Source organism: Typopeltis vanoorti, chromosome 5 (assembly GCF_054136105.1).
Source record: "Typopeltis vanoorti isolate ZY-2024b chromosome 5, IOZ_Tvanoo_1.0, whole genome shotgun sequence".
NCBI classification, from domain to species: Eukaryota; Metazoa; Arthropoda; class Arachnida; order Uropygi; family Thelyphonidae; genus Typopeltis; species Typopeltis vanoorti.
In genome coordinates this window covers 124,074,819-124,098,470 of record NC_143553.1, presented here as the reverse complement: position 1 = coordinate 124,098,470, position 23,652 = coordinate 124,074,819, and the positions used below count along the sequence as shown (strand labels likewise).

At 33.5% G+C, this 23,652-nt stretch overlaps 1 protein-coding gene across 1 annotated transcript in view; it reads left to right on the top strand.

Annotated features, from left to right (window-relative positions):
• LOC150106780 (phosphatidylinositol 4-kinase type 2-alpha-like) overlaps positions 1–20,500 on the top strand; it is a 148,888-nt gene extending 128,388 nt beyond the window's left edge. The window contains exon 10 of the mRNA XM_090393316.1: positions 14,315–20,500. Coding sequence (XP_090249442.1) covers positions 14,315–14,485 — 171 coding nt within the window. The 3' untranslated portion in view covers positions 14,486–20,500. The remainder of the gene's footprint in view (positions 1–14,314) is intronic.
• Positions 20,501–23,652: the final 3,152 nt, after the last annotated feature.

The window sequence follows — 23,652 nt, the reverse complement described above, 5'->3', positions numbered from 1 at the left end:
GAGCTCTACTCCAATCATCGGGAATTCGTCCCTCTGTCCAGGCTTTCTGAACTATGCAGTGCAGCCACTGTAAGACTCTTATACCACCATACTTCAGCATTTCTGGTCGAATATCATCTACTCCTGCTGCCTTTCCACATTTCAAGCCTTTGATGGCTTTTTCTACTTCAAGTATGGATATGTATTCCTGACTGCATGCCTGGTCAGTGTTTTTTATCACTGTGCTGTCATCACTGCTTGTTTCATTTAGCAGTTTTTCAAAGTAATTACTCCATACTTCAAGGATATCTTTTTCTCCTGTTTTCATTTCACCTCTATCATCTCTAATTCCTTTTACAGCACTCTTTCCTCCATTCCTAAGCTTCTTCAACAACCTCCAGAATATTTTGCCACCTTCTTGATATTTATTTTCTATATTCTTGCCAAAGTCCTCCCATGACTTTTGTTTAGCTAGATTTACCCACTGTTTAGCTTTCTTACATTTGTCTCTGTATTCTGTAAGAGTAAAAGCTGACTTATTTGCCAGGAACTTTTGATATGCTTTCTTCTTTTCCTTCACTGCCTCTTTAACTTCCTGTGTCCACCAGGGAGTTCTGATTTTTTTATCCCTACACACAACCTCACCACATGCCTCTCTGGCAGAATCAATCAATGTTTCCTTCAGAGTTTGCCACTGAATCTCCAAGGTTTGATTCCTGTTCTCAAACTCTTTCATTTTCTTTTCAATAATATTTCTGTATTTTAGTCTACAGTTCACATCTGAGAGCTGCTCAACTTTTATTCGCTTTAAAACTTTCTTACATGTTATTCTTTTCAATATGAAATTCAATTTTATCCTGCTCAAGACTAAATAGTGATCACTTCCAATTTCAAATCCTCTGTACACTCTGGTGTCCTGCACCAGGGAGAAAACATCACTATCAACAATAACATAGTCAATGAGACTTTTCTTATTCCTAGCCTCTTCTCTCCATGTGAATTTGTGCACATTTTTATGTTGGAACATGGTGTTAGTAATAACCAGTCCATGTCCTGAGCAGAAATCCAACAGATATTTGCCATTATTATTAGCTTTGCTCTTTTCTCCAAATTTTCCCAAAATATTTTTGTATGTCTCACAATCATTTCCTACTCTACTATTTAGATCCCCAACAAGGACCAACTTTTCCCTTTTCATTGTGTCAGTTGCTTTTTCTAAAGCCTCAAAAAATTCCTCCACTTCTACCTTAGTAGAACCTTCTGTGGGACCATAGGCACAAATAAGTCTCATTGTCCAGTTCCCCATTCTCATATTTGCCCACATTACTCTACTTGAGACTGACTGCCATTCAAGAAGATTAGCCTCGTATTTTGTGTTGAATACTATGGCTACTCCTTCTTTTCCTTGATTGTCATTGCCTGAATATAACATTTTGTATTTATTGCTCAGAAAGATCTCACCAGTTTTGGTCTTTTTTGTTTCAGTCACCCCTATTATGTCGATCTGGTACTTATCTAATTCCTCAGCTAATTTCTCTCTTATTCCATATAAATTTATTCAGTTGATTTCCTATCATACCAACTTTGTTGATTCTGTTGTCTATTTCCATATTTAATTTACCATCATCATTAAAAATTGTGCCTAAGTAGCTGAAATGGTTTACTTGTTCTATAGGTTCTCTATTCAAGATGCATTGACATTTTCAACGATTCTGCCTATTTTCATCATCTTTGTCTTTTTATTGCTGACCTTCATACCATATCTACAACAGTTATTCAGTTTAGTCAGGGAACTTCTAGCGGATATATTTAGAAGTATAACATCGTCCGCATAAAGCAAAGAGCTAACATTAACATCTCCAATTCTGATATCATGTTTAATACCACTTTCCTTCATAATGTGATCCATATAGATAATGAATAACAGAGAGGATAATGTACATCCTTGTCTCACAACAGATTTAACATTAAACCATCTTCCTGTACTTCCTTGAATTCTAACTGCTGACTTTAACTCAATAAAAACTAAGTATTGCTTGATATAATGCCCCATTGTAGGGGCATTATATCAAGCAATATATAATATAACTGTAGCGTTCTGAATAGCTTTCCTTTTGGCACCTTGTCATATGGCTTTTGCAGGTCTACAAAACTTAAATACAGATCTTTGTTATATTCCTATGATTTCTCAACTATTTGTGGCAAAGTTAAAATATGATACTGACAGCCTCTTGAAAGTTTATTTTTCACTTGGTTAGAGTATAATAAATTTTGTTTAATCCTTTATCCAAGTGTGAGCAAACAAAGTTTGCGCCTGAAAGTATCTTCAGGACTGGGGATAGTATTATGATACTCCAAATACTCCAATCATCTGGAATTCATCCCTCCATCCAGGCCTTCTGAACTATGCAGTGCAGCCACTGTAAGGTGTTGTATCACCTTACCGCAGTCCTGAAGATACTTTCAGGTGCAAACTTTGTTTGCTCACACTTGGATAAAGGATTAAACTAAATTTATTATACTCTAATCAAGTGAAAAATAAACTTTCAACATCTTTCTTTAAATCCAGAGTAATTTATTAAAAAAGGGTGGCACACCATTTGGCAACTCCTATAGGTAGAGATGACCTGCGAATGCTTCTGCCTGGTATCTCAGCTTGGGCCTGGCTCCCACTGAAGAGACCTCAATAAAGGTCGAAACTAGTCTGGGTAGTGGCCCTTCCCTTAATGCATAACATTATACATATCCACAAGGAGATGTGTTTTGCATTATAGGAGATACTGAGACAGGAGTGTCGGTAGCTTGCTCCACCTTTGCAATGAGTTGCCCTGGTGTTGTATCACCTTACCCCAGTCCTGAAGATACTTTCAGGTGCAAACTTTGTTTGCTCACACTTGGATAAAGGATTAAACTAAATTTATTATACTGACAGCCTCTATTTGGCCTGAATCCAGCTCTTCAACTGTTTATAATAAATCATACCAGAAATACTCAGCAGGAATATACCTCTGTAATTTTCATATTCAGTTGTATTTCCCTTTTTTGTAAATGGATACTATGAGAGCTATACTCCAATCATCTGGAATTCATCCCTATATCCAGGCCTTCTGAACTATGCAGTGCAGCCACTGTGAGACTTTTATACCTCCATACTTGAGCATTTCTGGTCAAATATCATCTATTCCTGTTGCCTTTCCATATTTCAGGCTTTTGATGGTTTTATCTACTTCAAGTATGGATATATATATATATATATATGTATTCCTGATTGTATGCCTGCTGAGTTTTTTGCCGCTGTGCTGTTATTGCTTGTTTTATTTAGCAATTATTCAAAGTAATTACTTCATATATTAAGGATATCGTTTTTTCCAGTTTCTTTGGTCCTTGTTAGGGATGTAAAGAGCAGAGTAGGAAATGATTTTGAGACATACAAAAATATTTTGGGAAAATTTAGAGAAAAGAGCAAAGCCAATAATAATGACAAATACCTATTGGGTTTCTGCTTAGGACATGGACTGGTTATTACTAACACCATGCTCCAACATAAAAATGTGCACAAATTCACATAGAGGGAAGAGGCAAGGAATAAGAAAACTTTCATTGACTATGTTATTGTTGATAGTGATGTTTTCTCCCTGGTGCAGGACACCAGAGTGTACAGAGGATTTGAAATTGGAAGTGATCACTATTTAGTCTTGAGCAGGATAAAATTGAATTTCATATTGAAAAGAATAACATGTAAGAAAGTTTTAAAGCGAATAAAAGTTGAGCAGCTCTCATATGTGAATTGGAGACTAAAATACACAAAGATTATTGAAGAAAGAACGAAAGAGTTTGAGAACAGGAACCAAACCTTGGAGATTCAGTGGCAAGTCTTGAAGAAAACACTTGGAGATTCAGTTTGATTGATTTGATTGATTCAGCCAGAGAGGCATATGGTGAGGTTGTCTGCAAGGATAGAAAAATCAGAACTCCATGGTGGACACAAGAAGTTAAAGAGGCGGTGAAGGAAAAGAAGAAAGCATATCAAAAGTTACTGGCAAATAAATCAGCTTGTGCTCTTAGAGAATACAGAGACAAATGTAAGAAAGCTAAACACTTTGTAAAACTAGCTAAACAAAAGTCCTGGGAGTACTTTGGCAAGAACATAGAAAATAAATATCAAGAAAGTGGCAAAATATTCTGGAGGTTGTTGAAGAAGTTTAGAAATGGAAGAAAGAGTGTAAAAGGAATTAGAGATGATAACGGTGACACAAAAACTGGAGAAAAAATATCCTTGAAGTATGGAGTAATTACTTTGAAAAATTGCTAAATGAAATAATCAGTGACAGCACAGTGGTAAAAAAAAAACACTGACCAGGCATGCAATCAGGAATACATATCCATCTTGAAGTTGTGAAGTTGAAAAAGCAATCAAAAGCCTGAAATGTGGAAAGGCAGCTGGAATAGATGATATACGATCAGAAATGTTCAGGTATAGAGGTATAAAAGTCTTACCGTCGCTGCACTGCATAGTTCAGCAGGCCTGAACAGAGGGTCAAATTCCCGATGATTGGAGTAGAGCTCTCATAGTACTCATATATAAAAAGGGAAATAAAACTGAATGTGAGAATTACAGAGGTATTTTCCTACTGAGTGTTCCTGATAAGATTTATGCCAGTATACTGGAGAAGTGGTTGAGAAGAATTGTGGAAGAAAAGCTTGGTGAACAACAAGCTAGATTCAGGCCAAATAGAGGCTCTCAGGATCAGATCTTCACTTTACGACAAATAGTGGAGTAATCGTAGGAATATATCAAAGATATCTGTATTTAAGTTTTATTGATCTGGAAAAGGCATATGACATGGCACCAAGAGAGAAGCTATTCAATATGCTACAGTTATATGGTGTCAATGAAGCATTATATCAAGCAATACTTAGTTTTTATTTGAGTTGCAAGTCAGCAATTAGAATTGAAGGAAGTACAGGAAGATGGTTTAATGTTAAATCTGGTCTCAGACAAGGATGTACATTATTCCCTCTGTTATTCATTATCTATATGGACCACATTATGAAGGAAAGTGGTATTAAACATGATATCAAAATAGAAGATGTTAATGTCAACTCTTTGCTTTATGCGGAAGATGTTATACTTATCAATAAATCCGCTACGTGTCTGCAAGATTCCCTGACTAAATTGAATAACTGTTGTAATAGATATGGTATGAAGGTCAGCAATAAAAAGACAAAGGCAATGAAAATAGGCAGAATCGTTGAAAATGCCAACTGGGTTGTGAACGAAGAACCAGTGGAACAAGTAAAATATTTCAGCTACTTAGGCACGAATTTTAGTGAAGACGGTAAATTAAATATGGAGATAGATAACAGAATCAACAAAGCTGGTATGATAGGAAGTCAATTGAATAAATTCATATGGAATAAGAGAGAGAAAATAGTCAAAACACTAAATTAGCTGTATACAAGACCGTGTTCAAACCAATTTTAACTTATGGATCTGAAAGCTGGGTCAGAAGTGAAACACTTGACCAAAGACTAGAGATTGCTGATATGAGGGTCCTCAGAAAGATTAGAGGCATGAACAGATGGCATCAATGGCAATATCATATTAAAAAAAGGTATTAGGAAAGAACTTGACATTGTCAGCATCCATGAATGCGTTAGCAGAGCTAATCTCAGGTCACTTAAACAGTTGGGCAGGAAAAATTAGCAAAACAAGTGTTCTCTGCCAGGTTGGCAGGAAAATGACCCAGAGGAAGACCAAGATATAGGTGGATTGATACGGTACAAAGTACCTTAGACGATAGAAATATAAGATCTGATAATGTTGGAGTCTTGACAAGTAACAGAGTGATTTGGAGGAAAATTGTAGATAGTAAGTTAGTAATGATGTAAATTTTTCATGTAGTACTGTCATATCCTGTACACCCCCCCTTGAGGGTACATGGCAGGAATTTGATGATGATGAATTCCTTTTACAGCACTCTTTTCTCCATTTCTGAGCTTTCTCAATAGCCTCCAGAATAGTTTGCTATCTTCCTGGTATTTATTTTCTATTTTCTTGTCAAAGTCTTCCCATGACTTTTGTTTGGCTAGTTTTTACACAGTGTTTAGCTATCTTACATGTGTGACTGTATTCTCTAAGAACACAAGCTGACTTATTCACCAGTAACTTTCGATATGCTTTCTTCTTCTTTTCCTTCACTGCCTCTTTAACTTCTTCTGACCACCATGGAGTTCTGATTTTTTTATCTTTGTGTACAATATCACCACATTCCTCTCTGGTTGAATCAATTAGTGTTTTCTTCAGGATTTGTCACTCCAAGATTTGGTTCCTATTCTCAAATTCTCTCATTTTTTCTTGAATAATATTTGTGTATTTTAGTCGACAGTTCACATCTTCTGAGAGCTGCTCAACTTTTATTCGCTTTAAAACTTTCTTGCATGTTCTTCTTTTCAATACGAAATTCAATTTTATCCTACTCGAGACTAAATGGGCACTTTCAATTTCAAATCCTCTGTACACTCTAGTGTCTTGCACCAGTGAGAAAACATCGCTATCAACAATAACATAGTCAATGAGACTTTTCTTATTCCTTGCCTCTTCTCTCCATGTGAATTTATGCACCTTTTTTATGTTGGAAGATTGTATTAATAATAACCAGTCCATGTCCTTAGCAGAAATCCAAGCGGTATTTGCCATCAGTATTAGCTTTGTTCTTTTCTCTAAATTTTCCTAAAATATTTTTCATTGTTTCAGTTGCTTTTTCTAAAGCAGTGGTTCCCACATTTATTTGGCTTACAGCTCCCCTTTTCCAATAAAAATTTATTCAACACCCCCTGCTGAATGGAAATGCAATTAAAAACTTTTTTAGTATAGCCCACAATCTAGGATAAAGTATGGGCAACTGCTTTTGCAACCAGAACTGTTGATACCCGTTTTTGAATTTTGATTTCACTTCCTCATTTGTTGTTACTTCTATCAGTTCTTGTAATTGTAAAGATTCTTCTTTGTTTGTATTTGAAAATGGGTCCAAAACCTAATCTGGTATTTTCATTTCAAGAATATCCTTAAATCATTGGTTGAAATCACAATGGAGAGCATCCAAGTGCTGACAATAGCTGAGAATTTTCCCTCGTCCTAAGTTCCATTTGTACAGGACAAATTTTGACATAAACTCAAATTTTGATATTTGCCCATATCACTCTTCTTGATATTGCCTGCCATTCAAGAAGATAAGCCTTGTATTTAGTGTTGAGTATAGCTGCTACTTCTTTTCTCTGATTGTTATTGCCTGAATATAAAATTTTGTATTTATTTCTTAGATGGATCTCACCAGTTTTGTCTTTTTTTTGTTTCAGTCATCCTTATTATGTTGATCTGGTACTTATCCAATTCCTCAGCCAGCTCAATTTCTTTGCCATTCAGGCTTCTTCTTTTGATAGTACTGATCTTTAACTCTGGTGATGTTGAGTTGGGGTGTGTTTCATGGTTTGTTCTAGTAGCTGACTTTTCGTTGTTCGCCCTAGTTCCCTGACGAAAACAATGGGGGACTTGTTTAACCAGGCGACACCCCAGCCGGCATAAAATTCTGTCATGTTGTACCATCATTTTATTTGTGGTTTAAGCCAATAAGAATACAAATTGGTCAAACTAGATCCCAAATTGCCAGCCCATGCTCTTTCATTCAGTATCCAGGTAGATACCTAACAGGGTGCACCACGAGGTGAGGATTGGACATTAGGTTGAAAGCCCTATCGGTTCTCAGCATTCCTTTAAAAACTATATGGAAGTCTCCTCCCAGTTATTCAGCTTTGACTCTTAGCACCCTGTATCTACTTTGATTTTTGTATTTTCTCTTAAATCTATTCCCATATTTAATTTGCTCTCTTGATCAAAAATGCTAAAGGCAGTAGAGACAGTATTTTACTAAGTTATCAAGAGAGCAAAATGCATTTGCTTAATCTGTAAATTCATTATTGAGAATTCACATGATACTTTTTTGTTTATTTCCTTGGCTTGTCATAATAAATGATTCGTATCAAATTTGTTACATCAGTATAATAGATTTACACAATCTGTATATGTATGGAAGAGTGAAGAAGACAAAATCAAATGATGTCTGTGTGAAAATTGTAACAAAAGACCTGCGAGTGGCAGTGCATGGCAATTGGATTATAAGAGAAAAAATCATTATAGGGGCAACATAAGAGGAGTGGCAAGGATTAATTCCATGAGAATTACAAAGAACAGGCAAGGAGAGTGACTCGGTTGGTAAGAGTAGCAAAAGTGAAGTATGTGAATCAGTTAGCTAATGAAGCCAAAAATAAGAACAAATATGGTAGAATGGCATTGATTGGAGAAAATGGTATAAGGGCAACTACTGCAGAGGATATAGTTGTGATATTTAATGAACAGCTCATAAAGGTCTTTCATCCTTGTGAATGTGACATCAGAGAGTTTGAGAGCAGTGGAGAAAAAGGAGGAGAAATTAAGCAAACTTGATATTAATAAGACTGAATAAGACTGTGTGACTTAATGAAATATCACTGCATATTTGACATATTTGTTTAATATGAGTCTTACATTGGATCAAGTTCCAAAGGATTGGAAGGAAGGCAAGATTGTACCACTTGATAAAGGAGACAGAATTCAGGCATCAAATTATAGACTAATCTATATGTCAAGTGTTGTGGTTAAAGTGTTGGAAACACTGGTGAGAATCATGATCCAGAATTGTGTTGACAGCAGTGGTATTATCTTTGATGAACAGCATGAATTTGCTAAAGGAAGGGTCACGTTTTAGTAATTTATTTATGGGGGTGAGTAGCAGGTTTTTTGCATGGAGAGTTTTGAATGATTGGAATGCATTAGAGCATGGTCTGCAGAAAAATTGAATGTGTTTAAGCATGGTATGATGAGCTGTGTGTATGACAAAGGGGACCTCTTAGATTTGTTTGTGACTCCATAGAGATCTTAGGATAATAATATAAAATTAAAGAACCGAGTTTTTTCGCCATCAGATTTAATCACTTTCCTTGCTAATATATGTGCACGTAATTCTTGACAATTCTGAGGATAGTGTAATCAATATAACACTTTTTTTTTTTTTTTTTTGCACATGGTGGAACATGGTATTAGTAATATGCTGGAACAAGGTGTTAGTAATATTTCATAAAACCCTATAAGATTTTGCCATTATTTAATCTTTTGTTTAAATTTTCTCAAAACATTTCTATAACTTTCAGATTCATTGTGTACCATACTGTTTAATTTTTCAACTGGTTTCTCTTTTTTTTAACTACTCCATAGTGCATTTTTAAGAACATGGAAATATTTGCCTTTTTGCTGGAAAAAACCTACGTTTGAATCAAGTCTAAAATTCAAAGGAACTTAAATAAGAGCTTTTCATTGTGTAAATGGTTCATTTTCATAGGTAAATGACCCATTCTGCCACTCTCCATGTAAAAAACTTACTTCTTATCTTTTTACTTGCTATTTCCTTTTGCAACTTCCAGAAATGGCACCTTGTCCTTTTTCCTTTCCTTGTGAAAAATCTCCCCAGTGTGAATCCTATAATAACTCATCAACAGCTTGAATTGTCTCAATCATATCCCCCTTTTGTCTTCTATCCACCAGACTCTGCAGTCTGCATGTTTTGTCTCTCTCTCCTCATAACCAACATTGTAGTCACAATAGCATTTTCATTATCTGTTTCTGCACCTCCTCTCCAAGATTACTTCATCCCCTTGAAATTCAGTGACCGGATCTGAGCATAGAAATCCAAATGTGGTCTGATCAAAGCTTTATACAATGGGACCACCATTCTTTTATCTCTTGTGGCTAATGTCTTTACAACCTTTCAATATGTCCTCTGAACTTTATATTTAGTCACCTGAAGATCCCTTGCTTCTTCCAGTATAACTCACATGAAACCTTACATTTAGTTGCATTAAATTGATATCTCTATTCATTTGCTCCTGTTTTCAGCTTACTTAGACTTGAAGAGCTGAAACATCAGCACTGTTACTAATTGCCCTCGTAAGTTTCACATCATTTGCAAATAACTGAATATCTCCCTAGTCCTGTGACAATATTATTGACATAAAGATTGAATAGTAATGGTCCTAGTACTGAACCCTGTGGAACTCCACTTGTAATCTTCCTGCTGCCTGATACTGCTCCTTCATATATAACTCTCTGATATCCATTAGAAAACCAGTTACCAATGTAACTGCCATTAAATTACTAGTGTAGTAATTTAATGGCTGTTTTGGAGGATTATAGTGAGTTGGTTTTTAAATGTTCATTCATTTTTCTTTGGAATCCTTCATACAGGAAGAGGGAAAAGATTGTAAATCTTAAAGATGAAAGTGAAAAGAAGAAACATTTCTGTGAGAGTTTTCTAAAAGGCATTGGAAGAGGAATGCAAAACGGTGTTCAAATTTTGGGACTTTGTTGCAAAGTGTGAACCTTCATATATCTAACTGAGATCAGGAAATATATAGTTATTTCCAAGATAAAGTAGTTTTCAGGAAAAGAGCTCTTTCCACCAAAGAAATAAAGAAACTGTTTCTTTCAAGAGAGGTCCAGATGCAGTTAAGAGACATAATGTTCTTTTTAGCTGATATATTTTGTGCCCAAAAACTAGATAAGATGTGATTTGTTTGTTTGTCTTTCTAGATTTTAAGACAAGTTTCTCTGGTTCATAGCCTAGTCGAGGATTTCATAAGCCTCAAAATCCTTGACTAGGCTATGAATCACATAGTGTTTAAATGGTGGTAGGCTGGGCAGTAATGTGCTAGATCTAGCAGCCATTGATGGATACAGTCACAATACAGAGATGATGAATTCATATGAAAAAAACTACACCAGTTATATAAAAAAACATGAATTCAGTATCGCAAAACTTAAAAATCCATATTAATAATGAATCAAACATAATAAAATCATCCCTTACTACTAACATTTATCCTTTTTTTTTAACAGCTCACATCAACCAACTTCATCTGTCTTCAGCATGCTAGCGCAAATACCCTAAATCCCTCATTAGTGAAGTTTGTAGTGGTACTTTTCACTAGTGCCAAAATTAGTATGTCAAAGTAATTCAGATGATCTGGTAGTTGACTCTAAATCAGTTTGAAAGTTGTACTCTGAAAGCAGGAGAGATGATCTTTCTTAATTATTCTGGTCATATACATATAAAATTGTCACAGAGGCTGAAAAAAAGAGCATTAGATCACCACTATGGAAGTAATGCAGATTCATGCATCAGTTTAATCAGCTATCTTTGGACTCACCAATATCTGTTAAGAGGAGACAGTGATATCATTCTCAAGTGACTGCCAATGAAAATGACAAATAGCATAAGCACTGACTGTATTGTGAATTTTCAGTTAATCAACTTACTACTTACAAAGTCACCTCAGCATAACTGTACTATAATTATCTTATAGCACTATCTAAATTTTTCTTGGTTGATCAATCACTTAATAATTACCCCAACTGTAACTATTAGACAGAAATCTCTGTACACATTAAATGGCTAGCTTGCATTCTTGTGATGTGGCTCATTGTTTCTTTAAGCCTTTTGTAAGTATGGTTTTTTTTTTCTTTATAAGTGGACTCACAGGATCCACGTATATACATTTTTCCACTTTGTTTCAGGAGAGTGTGTATATATTTTATTATTGTTTGAAATTCAATAGCTGTTTTTGTTTACAAGTAATAAGACATTTCACCAAAATACTGTTAACCATGAAAATCAGAATACAGGTGTGAACTGCCCATCACATTTTAATTTTACATCACTAAGTTGGTGTATCTTGACTTTGTGAGCATGCTTACTCATAAGCTGAAAATAACACATCCAGGTACATTTTAAGGAAAAATTAAATTAGGTATATTTCTTAGTATTTTTCAGCTATATTCTCAATGGAGAATCTATAGAACAAGTAACATATTTCAGCTATTTAGGCACAGTTTTTTTGTGAAGATGGCAAGTTAAATCTGGAAATGGACAACAGAATAAGCAAAGTTGATATTGTGGGAACAAATTGAATAAATTTATGTGGAATAAGAGAGAAATTAGCCCATACACCAAACTAACAGTATACAAGACAGCGTTCAAACCAGTTTTAAGTTATGGATTTGAGAGTTGGATTAGAAATAAAGCACTTGATCAAAGATTAGAGACCACAGATATACGAGAGTTCTTAGAAAAATTAGGGGCCTAAACAGGTGGCATCAGTGGCAAAATCATATTAAAAATGAAGACATTAAGAAGGAACTTGACATTTTTGCATTCAAGAATATGTGAGCAGGACTAATCTAAGGTGATATATGGTTACTTAAATAGAATAAGAAAGGAAAAGTTAGCAAAACAGATTTTGATGCCAAGATGGTAGGGAAAAGATGCATAGGAATAGAATACAAGATCTAGGTGGATTAATTCAATCCGAAGTGCCTTAGAAGAATTATTTGAATGCCGACAAGTAATAGACTAATTTGTAGTAAAATTGTTGATAAAAGATTAATAATAATAATGTAAACTAATCACATGAGGGTATATATATATATATATATATATATCAGAAATTGATATTTCCTGTATGCAAAGTTATATTACACAGTATTTCTGCTAATGCTGCTTAAAGTAATGTAAGAAATTGTAGTGTTTGAATGTCATAACACATATACAGTTAGTCTAAGATAGATTTACAGTTTTTAATGGCTGTAACCTATTTTTCTGTCATTTGAATCTTAATGTGTGATATGTTAACAAACAGCAACAGTGACCACGTGTTTTGTTCCATTGCAGTTACAGTATTAGAGCAATGTTTACTAATGCCACTGGTAAATCTCTAATCTAGTAGGAAATTCCCTAGCATACTATCGATTTGCTACACAGGAATTTTACTTTGTATGTCATACAAAGAAACATAGTTGGCTATACGCAAATAAAGAAAATGTTATCCAAGTGCAGACAAGGTTTGGTGGAAATCCATTGAAATTAACATCTTGTGAAATGAAAATCATGAACCCACAATTTTTGATTGTGTTTGACCATTCAGGAATATGTAAGCAGAGCTAATCTAAGATGGTATAGTCATTTAAACAGAATGGAAAAGTAAAGGTTAGTAAATGGTATTTGATGCCATATAAGAGGGAGGAAAACCCAGAGGCAAACCAAGATCTAGGTGGATTAATGCAATTAGAAGTGCCTTAGAAGAAGAAGACTGAAATATAATATTTTGACAGTACTGGAGTCCTGACAGGTGACAGACTAATTTGGAATAAAATTGTTGATAGGAATGTGGTACTACATGAAAAGTTTTTTAATGTAATTTTTACTGTAATTGTATCCTGTACACATCTTGAGGTACATAACAGGAATTTAATTATGGCAAATCAGTTTGCTAGTTATATAATTGAGGATGCAGTTAATTTAAGGTTCAGTTATTACCTAATGCTGCTACCAGAAGTTGGTAATTGATACTAACCCATTCAAGGGTTAGATAATCTAGAGATCACTGTATGATGTGGAATGTGTTGAGAGTGTAATTATATCTCATACCTTAAAACTTTCAAGGCCTTTGTGAAATGTGTAATAATCTTCTGTGATGAATAGATAGTATAAAAATTTGGGGAAAGTTAAGCATCCCTATGAAATGGAGCACTTGTGAGAGGTTTTTGCAGCATGAATTGATTCACAAAGGTGTACAGTCTCTCTCTCTTCATGAAGAAGACTCACTGCCATATGTATATGGTTATGTTCCATATTCTGATTCTGACTGAAAGTGATCAGAAAACCACAGAGTATTTCAACAACCAAGAGCAAGAGTTTCTTGACAGTTATTTTCAAAGTTTGTGGGCTGGTATATGCAGGGTTGTCTTCCTAACCTGAGGAAAGGACTTAACCTCACTGGAGTTCTTGTGGAATTTGCAAGACAAGTTCTTTTCATTTTTACTATTGAACATTGATGATCTGAAAGTTTTCAGAAGTCACAACTAACATTTTGCATTGCATCTGGCAAGAAACTGAATATCATCTATTATGTGGCAGCAGGAAATCTCAGTGAAATCATGTAGCTGCTAGTATTAAAACTTTCTATACTGACTTTATTATCATAGTATATAATTTGCTGTATGTCAGTAACTTTTTATATTATCCTTATAAAAGTGTCAAGTTGCTCTAGGATTATCCTATATAAAAAAAGTTACATCTCTTATTGATTAAATTGCCAGTAGAAATTCAGAGAGGCATGTTATGAATTATGTAATGTAAAAAAATGTGTGAAAATTAAGTTAGTATCATTTAAGTTACTGTCATTTCAGATTCTCAATCTGACTCAAGCTTTAAAAGATGGAAAGTCTCCTGTACAATTGGTACAGATGCCTGCTGTCATTGTGGAGCGAAGTAAAGGAGGACGAGGGAAAGTTCGGGCATTCAGTGACAGTTTTACACAAACATTCCAGAATAAAGCACCTTTCTTTTCATGGTGTTAAGACTTTGTGCAAATTGTTTTGATTCTAAGAAATTGTTTCTGATGTGTCATTGAATATAAATATTTCGCCTGCACAAGTGTATGTGGGTGGGCACACACACACACACACACATATATATATGCATAAGCAAGTCAAATGTGGCAATTATTTCTTTAGTATGCTTTCATATAATTAGAAAATTCTGATCTTCATATTTATATTTATCTATATTAGCTCTCCTATTTGAGCATCATGTTCCTATGCAGGCTTGGAAATTTGTTCAAACTATTAATGTAATTATTTTAAATTATTTTGTGTGTGTGTGTGTGTGCGCGTGTGTGTGTGCGTGTGCATTTTGACATGTTTTTATAGTATTGCATCTAGAATTGCAAATAACAGTGTTAATAGAATTAAGACTGGTACAGATTTTGTTGTGCAGTTTTCAGTATCAAAAACAGAACAATTGTTCTGTTTTTGATACTGAAACATAACAAGAATGTTATGGTTATTTATTATGCATATTTATAGCATTACATGACTTTTAATATGTTATACGTAATTTAATGAATTTTCAATTTAAATAAAATTGAAAATTGATGTTATATGCAATTATTTCTCCAACTATTTATTAATGATATATTAATTATATCAAATAATACTATTTTACTAAGGTAACAGGTACTATTATATATATTGACATAAACTTATTAGACTGAAAAAGGCCTTATATGAAAGCTATAGGAAAAATTTTGTTTTAAAAGTTTGATTTGACTTAAAATTTTTGATTTGCATTTATCATTCAGTTCATCTGAATTTTCAGAATTCACTGTACTCCATTTCAGCAGTTTGATAAAAGTAATGCTAAGATACTGATTTATTTCAAAATTGTATCAAATTTATCACATTTTTCTTTTAATAGACATGGCTGCCACCTGCAAATATTAGCTGCATTTATAGTAATTTTGCTTTAGAATTCTGTTGATAATCCAAGATACAAAGTCAAGTTCATTCTGAAGTTTTGAATAATATATGTAACTTCTAACCCATAAACACTGAATGTTTTCTGAAGATCATGGTCTTATTAGTGGTTTTTTGAATTAGATTAAATAGATTTTTTTTTTTTTTCTAATCTTGGCATTATTCATGGTTTAGAATTATGATATCTGCAGTATTAATTAAACATTGCATTCCAGGCTAAGCATATCTTTAAATATATACTTATTTTAACCACCTTACCAGCCATTATGGATCAAATACGCATCCTCATACACTTCATATCCATCATATATTTCAATGTAATATCAATGATATTACAATTTTAATATGCACTTTGCATCCATGGTAACCTGGACGTATATATACATCTTGGCCAGTAGCATGGTTAATATCATGATTCTAAATGATATATTCAGAATTTTTATTTTATTTCATTGTAGTTATATGCTTCTTATTAGGTGTGAAGGTAATTCTTTATTAAGTAGAAAAGCTGCTATAGCAAATATGTTTCCCATGACAAAATGACCAGACTCTCTTTTGCACTCTGCACATGGTACATGAACCTTAAATACACTACAGAAATTTATTGAGAAAAGTCAGTTTGTTTTATTTAAAATAAATTGTGTGCCTGTATTCTATGAAAATATCATTTGTTTCCAGAGTGCTAGGCCACCTGAAGAAAGACTGTTACAGCTTAAATTCTAGTTGCCAACTAGAGTAACATTTTCTAGGTCTGAATTTGGCAAGTTTTCAAGTTATTCAATCTCTGGCATGGGTGAGTAGGGCTTCTTCCTACTGGAAACTCAGGTTTTTATCATCACATCTAAAAAAGCAATGGCAGAATTGCAATATTCCAAACAATTATTGAATGATTAGGATTTTAGGACCACAAGATGTCAGCACCTGTCTGTCATATCCCTCTATCCCAAAAGCTTGATTCATTGATATTAAGCTCTGTCAGTGAAGGATGGAGACTGGCTGCCCACCTGTCCTCAAAAGTTAGTTAAGGCTAAAGGAGCTCTGCTCACTCCCTTTGGGGAATAAAACATATTAGAGGATTTATTTTTTATTTATTTAAAAATAAATAGTCCTGAATATACTATGATGCTAAGTGATATAAAAGATTTACAGATACAAAAGTAAATATATTCTTATTTTTTTTTAATAACTAGGTTTGTATAGTCTAAAATTTAGTGCTGCCACTATTTTAAATGTGAATGTTTAATTATTTTTTTCTTCCAAATTATTGTCACTTATTAAATAAAAATAAGTGAATAATGTAGTAAAATAATCATGGTATGTTATTTAATTATGATAATTTAATATTTATTATTATTATATATTAGATAATCAAATTAACAGAAGTAGGAGCTAATTACTATGAGAATAGTAATAAATCTTTAATGTAAAACTTGCACCAAATTAATTTTCATGTGCATATTTGTGCAGGTAAATAATAATTCCCCTCCTAGCAAAATGTTTTAGAATAAAGAATGTTGAGCTTACTCAATAAAGTTGAACTTAGAATAAAGAATGTTGAGGGTTCATGAAGTAAATGAATATAAATTCCATTAATTAAACCATGCCTTTGCAGTGAGGAAGGAGTCTAAAAATGTTTTATGTAACAAAAATTTTTCTGTCATCCCTTGTAATTAAAAAAGAAATTCTCATGCTTACATTTCTAGTACAATCTTTATACACTGGATCGGTAACCACATGTTTTGTTCTATGTTTTAAATGTGCATTTTTAGATGAACATCACCTTATCAGAAATGTAAGCAACCTCAAAAACTTTAATCTGTCACAACTTTCTAAATAAGTTATCTGATCCTTATTCAGCTGAAAAAGTTCAAAAGCTGAATATTAAAATGATGATATTCATATTATCTAAAACAGTGACACCAGATAAAAAATTGGACTATAGATTTAATAAACATGCCTTTTATATGCCTTCATCCAGTTCCACAGAAAGGATTCAGGGGATATAAAAATTTGGGAAAAAAAAAAAAAAATAGCATTTCAGAATTTGTGGGAGAACCGATAATCAAAAAACTAGCAGATCACAGATATTTATTGTACTTTGCTTCTGGATGCAATACTATACTTATACTGTGTGTGTATATATGATCATTTGTAAGAAATGTTTATCATTTATATACTTTTATGTAATAATGATAATAATTATACAAATTAGTATATTTTTATCTTTGCTTAAGAACATTGTCATATTAAAACTTTCCCGGTCATTGATCATAATTCAAACTGATGATGTGGAATGCCTGCCTCTACATTTTCATATCTTCTTGTTTTATGGAAACTGTCTGAAAACAGAACCCTGTAATATATTATTTTCTTATAGTATATCATAATGCTCTCATTATTCATTCAACACTATTTATTAATTACTGATTTGCATATCTGTTAGTGCAAAGAATTGAATCTAGTAGCCCATTATTCTTAAATAAGATGACTCACAAATTACTTTTTTTTGCAGGTTTTGGTATATATTGTTAGATTATGTCTGATAATACAGTATAACATTGGTTATCTGAACCAAATGGGGCCAAGGTTGGTTCGGATAATATGCACTTTACGTGAAACAAAGTGTAATTAAGCCTACAATTAAATCATTGTGTGCAAGGTTATTACTATGCCATTTTTGAATAGGAAGTATTATAAAAAAAGAAATAAGAACTGATTTAAGAAATGGTTTGTAAATAACAAAAATGTTTTGAAGAAACAATATATGCTATATTTATTTTGAACTTATTGAAAGTTTATTTTTCACTTGGTTAGACTATAATAAATTTAGTATAATCCTTTATCCAAGTGTGAGCAAACAAAGTTTGCGCCTGAAAATATCTTCAGGACTGGGGTAAGATAGTACAACACTGGGCAACTCGTAGCAAAGGTGGATCAAGTTAACATCATTGCTATGAGTTGCTGGTGTTTTCCAGCGCAAACTTTGTTTGCTCACACTTGAAGAATTAAACTAAATTTATTATTTTGAACTTAACTAATTGCTTTGCATGGTTTCAACTATAAATCACACTTTTTACAGGAGCAGAAATAACAAAAGTAACTGCACACAAATAAGATTATGATGAATCTTGGGAAGGTTTATTTTTAAAATAAGTAGTCTTGAATTTTTCTTTTAGTCATTCAAGATAGTCTTTTTGATGGTGAGGTCTCTCATCCTCTTTAATAGCAGTATCTCTGTAGAACAGAGATACTGCTATTAAAGAGGCACATTCCAGGATGAAGAACGTGCCTTAATTGGCACGTTCTTCATCCTGGACTAATGGCAATTTCTTCTTCAGACTGGGTGAAAGCTAATCCCCTCCTCACTGACAACAGTACAACAAACAGTGATTCATCAAGATCACACATAGCCAAGCCAATATTTGTTTTTTAACTACTGTAATGACAAATTAAGACTTTCTATGCAATGCTGCATATATTTTTGAATAAATATTTGAAAACAAATGCATTTAGCAGCAGGAGTAACATTTCAGCATAACAACCAGTACACTAAAAATAGATTTGGGGGTGGGGGGTGGGGATCTGTTGTTTGGATAATCAATGCTATACTGGATATCAAGTGGTGTTTTATGCATAAATTATAAGACTATGTTAAACCAGTAAAGATTAGAAGTTATTTTGTTCAGTAAAAAATTGGTGTGTGTGTGTTCACAATATGAGAGCTGTGCAGTTATACATATACAGATATTTTTTTTTTATGTATATGGCATTCATTTCATTATCTGAAAATTTATATTCAAATTTTCTTGTTTGTTTTTTAGCCTCAAAAATGGATGGGGCTAGAGAACATTTAATATGCCGGTGACACCATATATTGCTTAATAAATACTGACTGAAATATTGGTGCATACCTATAATGTAGTAATATGCAAAACAAATAGAAAAATATATTTGCCATTTCTTATTTGTAATTAAATTATCATTGATAACATCCTGTCTTAATTTCATGAACTCACAAATGTAAACTTATTTCCTTATCCATTAAATTCATATCAACATAATAATGATTACCGCATTTTTAGAACCAAATTCAAAATAGTGTGGCTTAGAAGTATTTATATATGTGTGTATATATACATAGATCTGTTGTACTTGAGTTAATGCTGAAATATACTTCATCTGTGATTTCAAAAACTATTTTATGCTAGTAAGGATATTTTGTCATACAAATTGAAAGCTGAAACTTCTTGTAGAACAAAAAAGAAAATTGTTTTGAAACTTATTTTTCTGAGTGTTGCTTCAGTATAAAAAATACTGACATTGTGTTGCCTAGTATAGCCTTGTAATGTTGGAACTTAGTTTAGCATTTATATAATTCCTAAGATTTTCTACCTTTGTTAATTTTTAATATACATGAGTTATATTACATGTGACTTCTACCAACCGCCCTTTTGACTAGTACTTATTTCTACATTCAATCTAAATTCGGTCCATTTGTTCTTGAAAAGCTATTATTTCTCCTGTTTTTTTACCCAACTTCACATTCATTTATTCTCAAGGACCGACTTTCTCTCTATGCTCAGAAGGAAGAGTACATCTTATAACTCAGTGTATGCTGCGTCTTGCAACATCTTTACAACCTGAAGATACAAACTGAATTTTTTAATGTTTATTCTGTATAGGCAGTGAATTTAAGTTAAAAGCTTTGACATGCCAGTTCTAGTCTCTTTAGCTTCATTAGGATCATAGTTTTGCATTATGCTTTAATATTTTCAAGCTAATTATAAATTTTGTAAATAACATTCAATTTGATATTACGAATTAATCAAGTCCTTGGATTTAAAACATTGTAGAAAGTAATACAAGTGAACTGATATAATATCTGTTTAATTAGCTTTTGTGGGGGGGGGACAGTCATTGCATAACCACAGATAAATTAGCTTAACATTACAACAAATGGCTTCTCTTATATTACCACTCATTCATACTGAAAATGTGAAAAACTCAGGAAATTAAAGAACTATACACTTTATTAAAATAAAGAGATTTTACAACTGCCTTTGAACCGTACTTTTTATTATTGGTGGTAAACATGGTAATTGTGTTGTTCTTTGTTTATAATGAGGTTTAATGGAATGAATACAACACAGAAATAATTAAAGAAGTTTAATCATTCCAATATTGCATCTATCTAAGAGATAGATGAAATATTGGGAAAACTTTAGGTATACAATATAAATATTGTAATATCACACACAACACAGTAAATAGAAGTTACACTAGAAATCTGTCCTGCAAGGAGTGTCCTCTGTGAGTGTTCTTGGCTAGCTTTGACTATTGGGAAGGAGATCTAAGAGTTTTCCCAAATGCTTGGGAAGTTCCAAAAAAAAAAGTCAAGTCTGTGCTTGCTGTGATGAAGCAATAGTTTCTTTCCATTCGATTCTGTACAAGGTGTCCAATGCATGGTCAGCTAGACCAAACTGAGCAAAATTGTGGAAAGGGATGTATATCTTCCAACCGCCTTGTTCTCCAAGACAGATACTAGTCAAAACACTAAACTAGCCATATACAAAACAGCTAGTTTAGTGTTTTGACTAGTATCTGTCTTGGAGAACAAGGCGGTTGGAAGATATACATCTCTTTCCACAATTATGCTCAGTTTGGTCTAGCTGACCATGCATTGGACACCTTGTACAGAATTTAAACCAGTTTTAACTTCTGGATCAGAGATGACTGGAAAACACAGATAAAGTTCTGAAAAAAATCAGGGATGGCATCAGTGAATTCCATAAACCACAGCAACTTTAGACTACTGCAGCTGCTTTTCTTTAAAAAGTTTACCACAATATTTAATGTTAGACTTTCCACAAGCCATTGAAAAATGGCAATTTCCTGGAAGGCAGTGGGGTAAGTTGGTTAGTACTAACCTTTTCATTCTTATTTCCTCAACATCGTCCTAGTCTGTAACATAACATAACATGGTGCCTTATCAGATAGACACTGCTGAGTCATTTCTGTAGAGCTTTGCCTGGTATAGATGGTGTCTAGAAAAATTAATATTTGGTAAAATATAATACTTTCTAAAACTTATATTGTCTTTCTATGAAAACTGTGGCTGTGGATTTCAGTGCATAATATTCTGTTATCATTACAATGACATTCACTGCAGATAAATTTGAATGTTCCAATTTTTCGTCAGTTGCGTTATTTAGTTGACTATATGGCATCCAATAATAATGCCTTTATTGTTAACTAAACTACGCTGCATTTTCATAGGCATGTGTAGCCCTGGGGAAAGGGGCAATCTAAATTTGATTCAGTCTCTAAAAGAATTTTTTTCTGAACCTTTCTTTTGACAAGTTCCTGAGTTAGTCGATCACTGGAGAGAAACTATATCGAAACTTGCCATTAAATCAGATTTAATGGCAAGTTTCAATATAGTTTCTCTCTTCATGAATGTACCTACTCAAGAAGTCCTCCATTCTTCTCCAGAACAAACTATTCAAGAAATTATTTTCCTTACTTTCTCACTGTGTAAATTCAGGATACTTCAAATACAAAAACAAGATTTATAAACAGAACTCAGGATTGGCTATGGGCAGTCTGCTCTCTCAGATTCTTGCTGACATATTTCTTAAGGATTTTGAAGAAAAAGCAATTAATTCCCCGACTCTTAAACCCAAAATGTGGTATCGTTATATAGACAATGTATTCCTCATCTGGGAACACTGTGTCAACAACCTCAATTTTTTTCTAGACCACCTCAAGTTTCATGAGAAAATCAATTTTACCTACGAACCGGAATCCAACGGCTCTCTCCCCTTTCTGGACTTAAAACTTACGAGATGCGCTGAAAATATCAAAATCTCCATTTTTAGAAACCCCACACAGACAGATACCTTCATGCTTCTTCCCATCACTACCCTCCTCAAAAATTTGGTATTATTTCAACCCTAGCACATCAAGCCAGATCTCTACTAAGAGATGAAACAGAAATTGAAAATGAAATCCAATTACTAAAATGGACTTTTTGTCAACAATGGTTTCTCTCTTAAAGAGATTGATAAATTTTTCTCTTTCCATCTCATCTCTCAACTGCTATTGAAGATTCTTCTACCCCCAAGAACTTTTATATCGTTGCCATACATCAGCTCTCTCTCCCCAAAACTGGCAAAAATTCTTAAGAAATTCAACATTAGAACTTGCTTCACTACGTTTCCAAAACTTTGCTCCATACTAAGTAGACCTAAAATGAAACATCTCCCTATTCAATATCCAGGAGTCTACAAGAAATGTGTGAATGTAGCAAACCATATCACGGCCAGACAGCTAAATCCATCCTTTTACGTATGGAAGAACACCAAAGAGACATATCCTACAATAGGACCAGGGCCAGCGTTCTCTCTAGCCACGTCCTCTATCAACTCGGATGAAGGCCGCCAACACCTCGTAGACTGGCTGCGAACTTCTAATATCCATGTGTGTTATGATGAACTCAAAAGAAAGATTATCGAATCTAGAGAAATATCGCCGATTCATCCCATATTAACAACAGCCTTAGCTACAATCTTTCTGACACACACATTTCCACCGTCCAGTATTGGCGCACTTGTGACAGCTCATGCACGTAGCCAACTTCAATTGGAACTCCAGCATGCATTCCTGTTTTAAAATGTACTAGATCTGTTGATGTAATTTTATCATGTCTGTTATTTTATATATATAATTCTTTGCCTGTGATACCTGAAGAAGTTTATTTATTCAACGAAACTAGTATCTTAACATTAAACCTTTTCTTTTTCATTCTCGGTATATAGTCATTCAAACTAATTTATATATATGTAGGAAGAATAACTTCTCTATTAATGCTTGTTTGTATGTTCTTCAACAACCACTTAATCTAAAGTGTTGTTTTGTCTACTTTCGCAATATGCCCTGTATACTTGAACTCCCTATCCACAATCATCCCCCAGTCCCTAGCATCATCAGTTTCCTGTAGTTCACTACCAATAATATAGTACATAACTTGTGATCTCTTCTTCCCAAAGTACATCACCTAACCACACCACATTAAACTGACAGCAGTTTTCCTTTATTCATATTGACTAGTCTGTTTTCCTGCAGGAATTTTACATCACTTTCATTTACCATCACGCTTCCGAGTTCAGCATCATCAGCAAAACAACTGAATACTTCATGCCAGATATAAA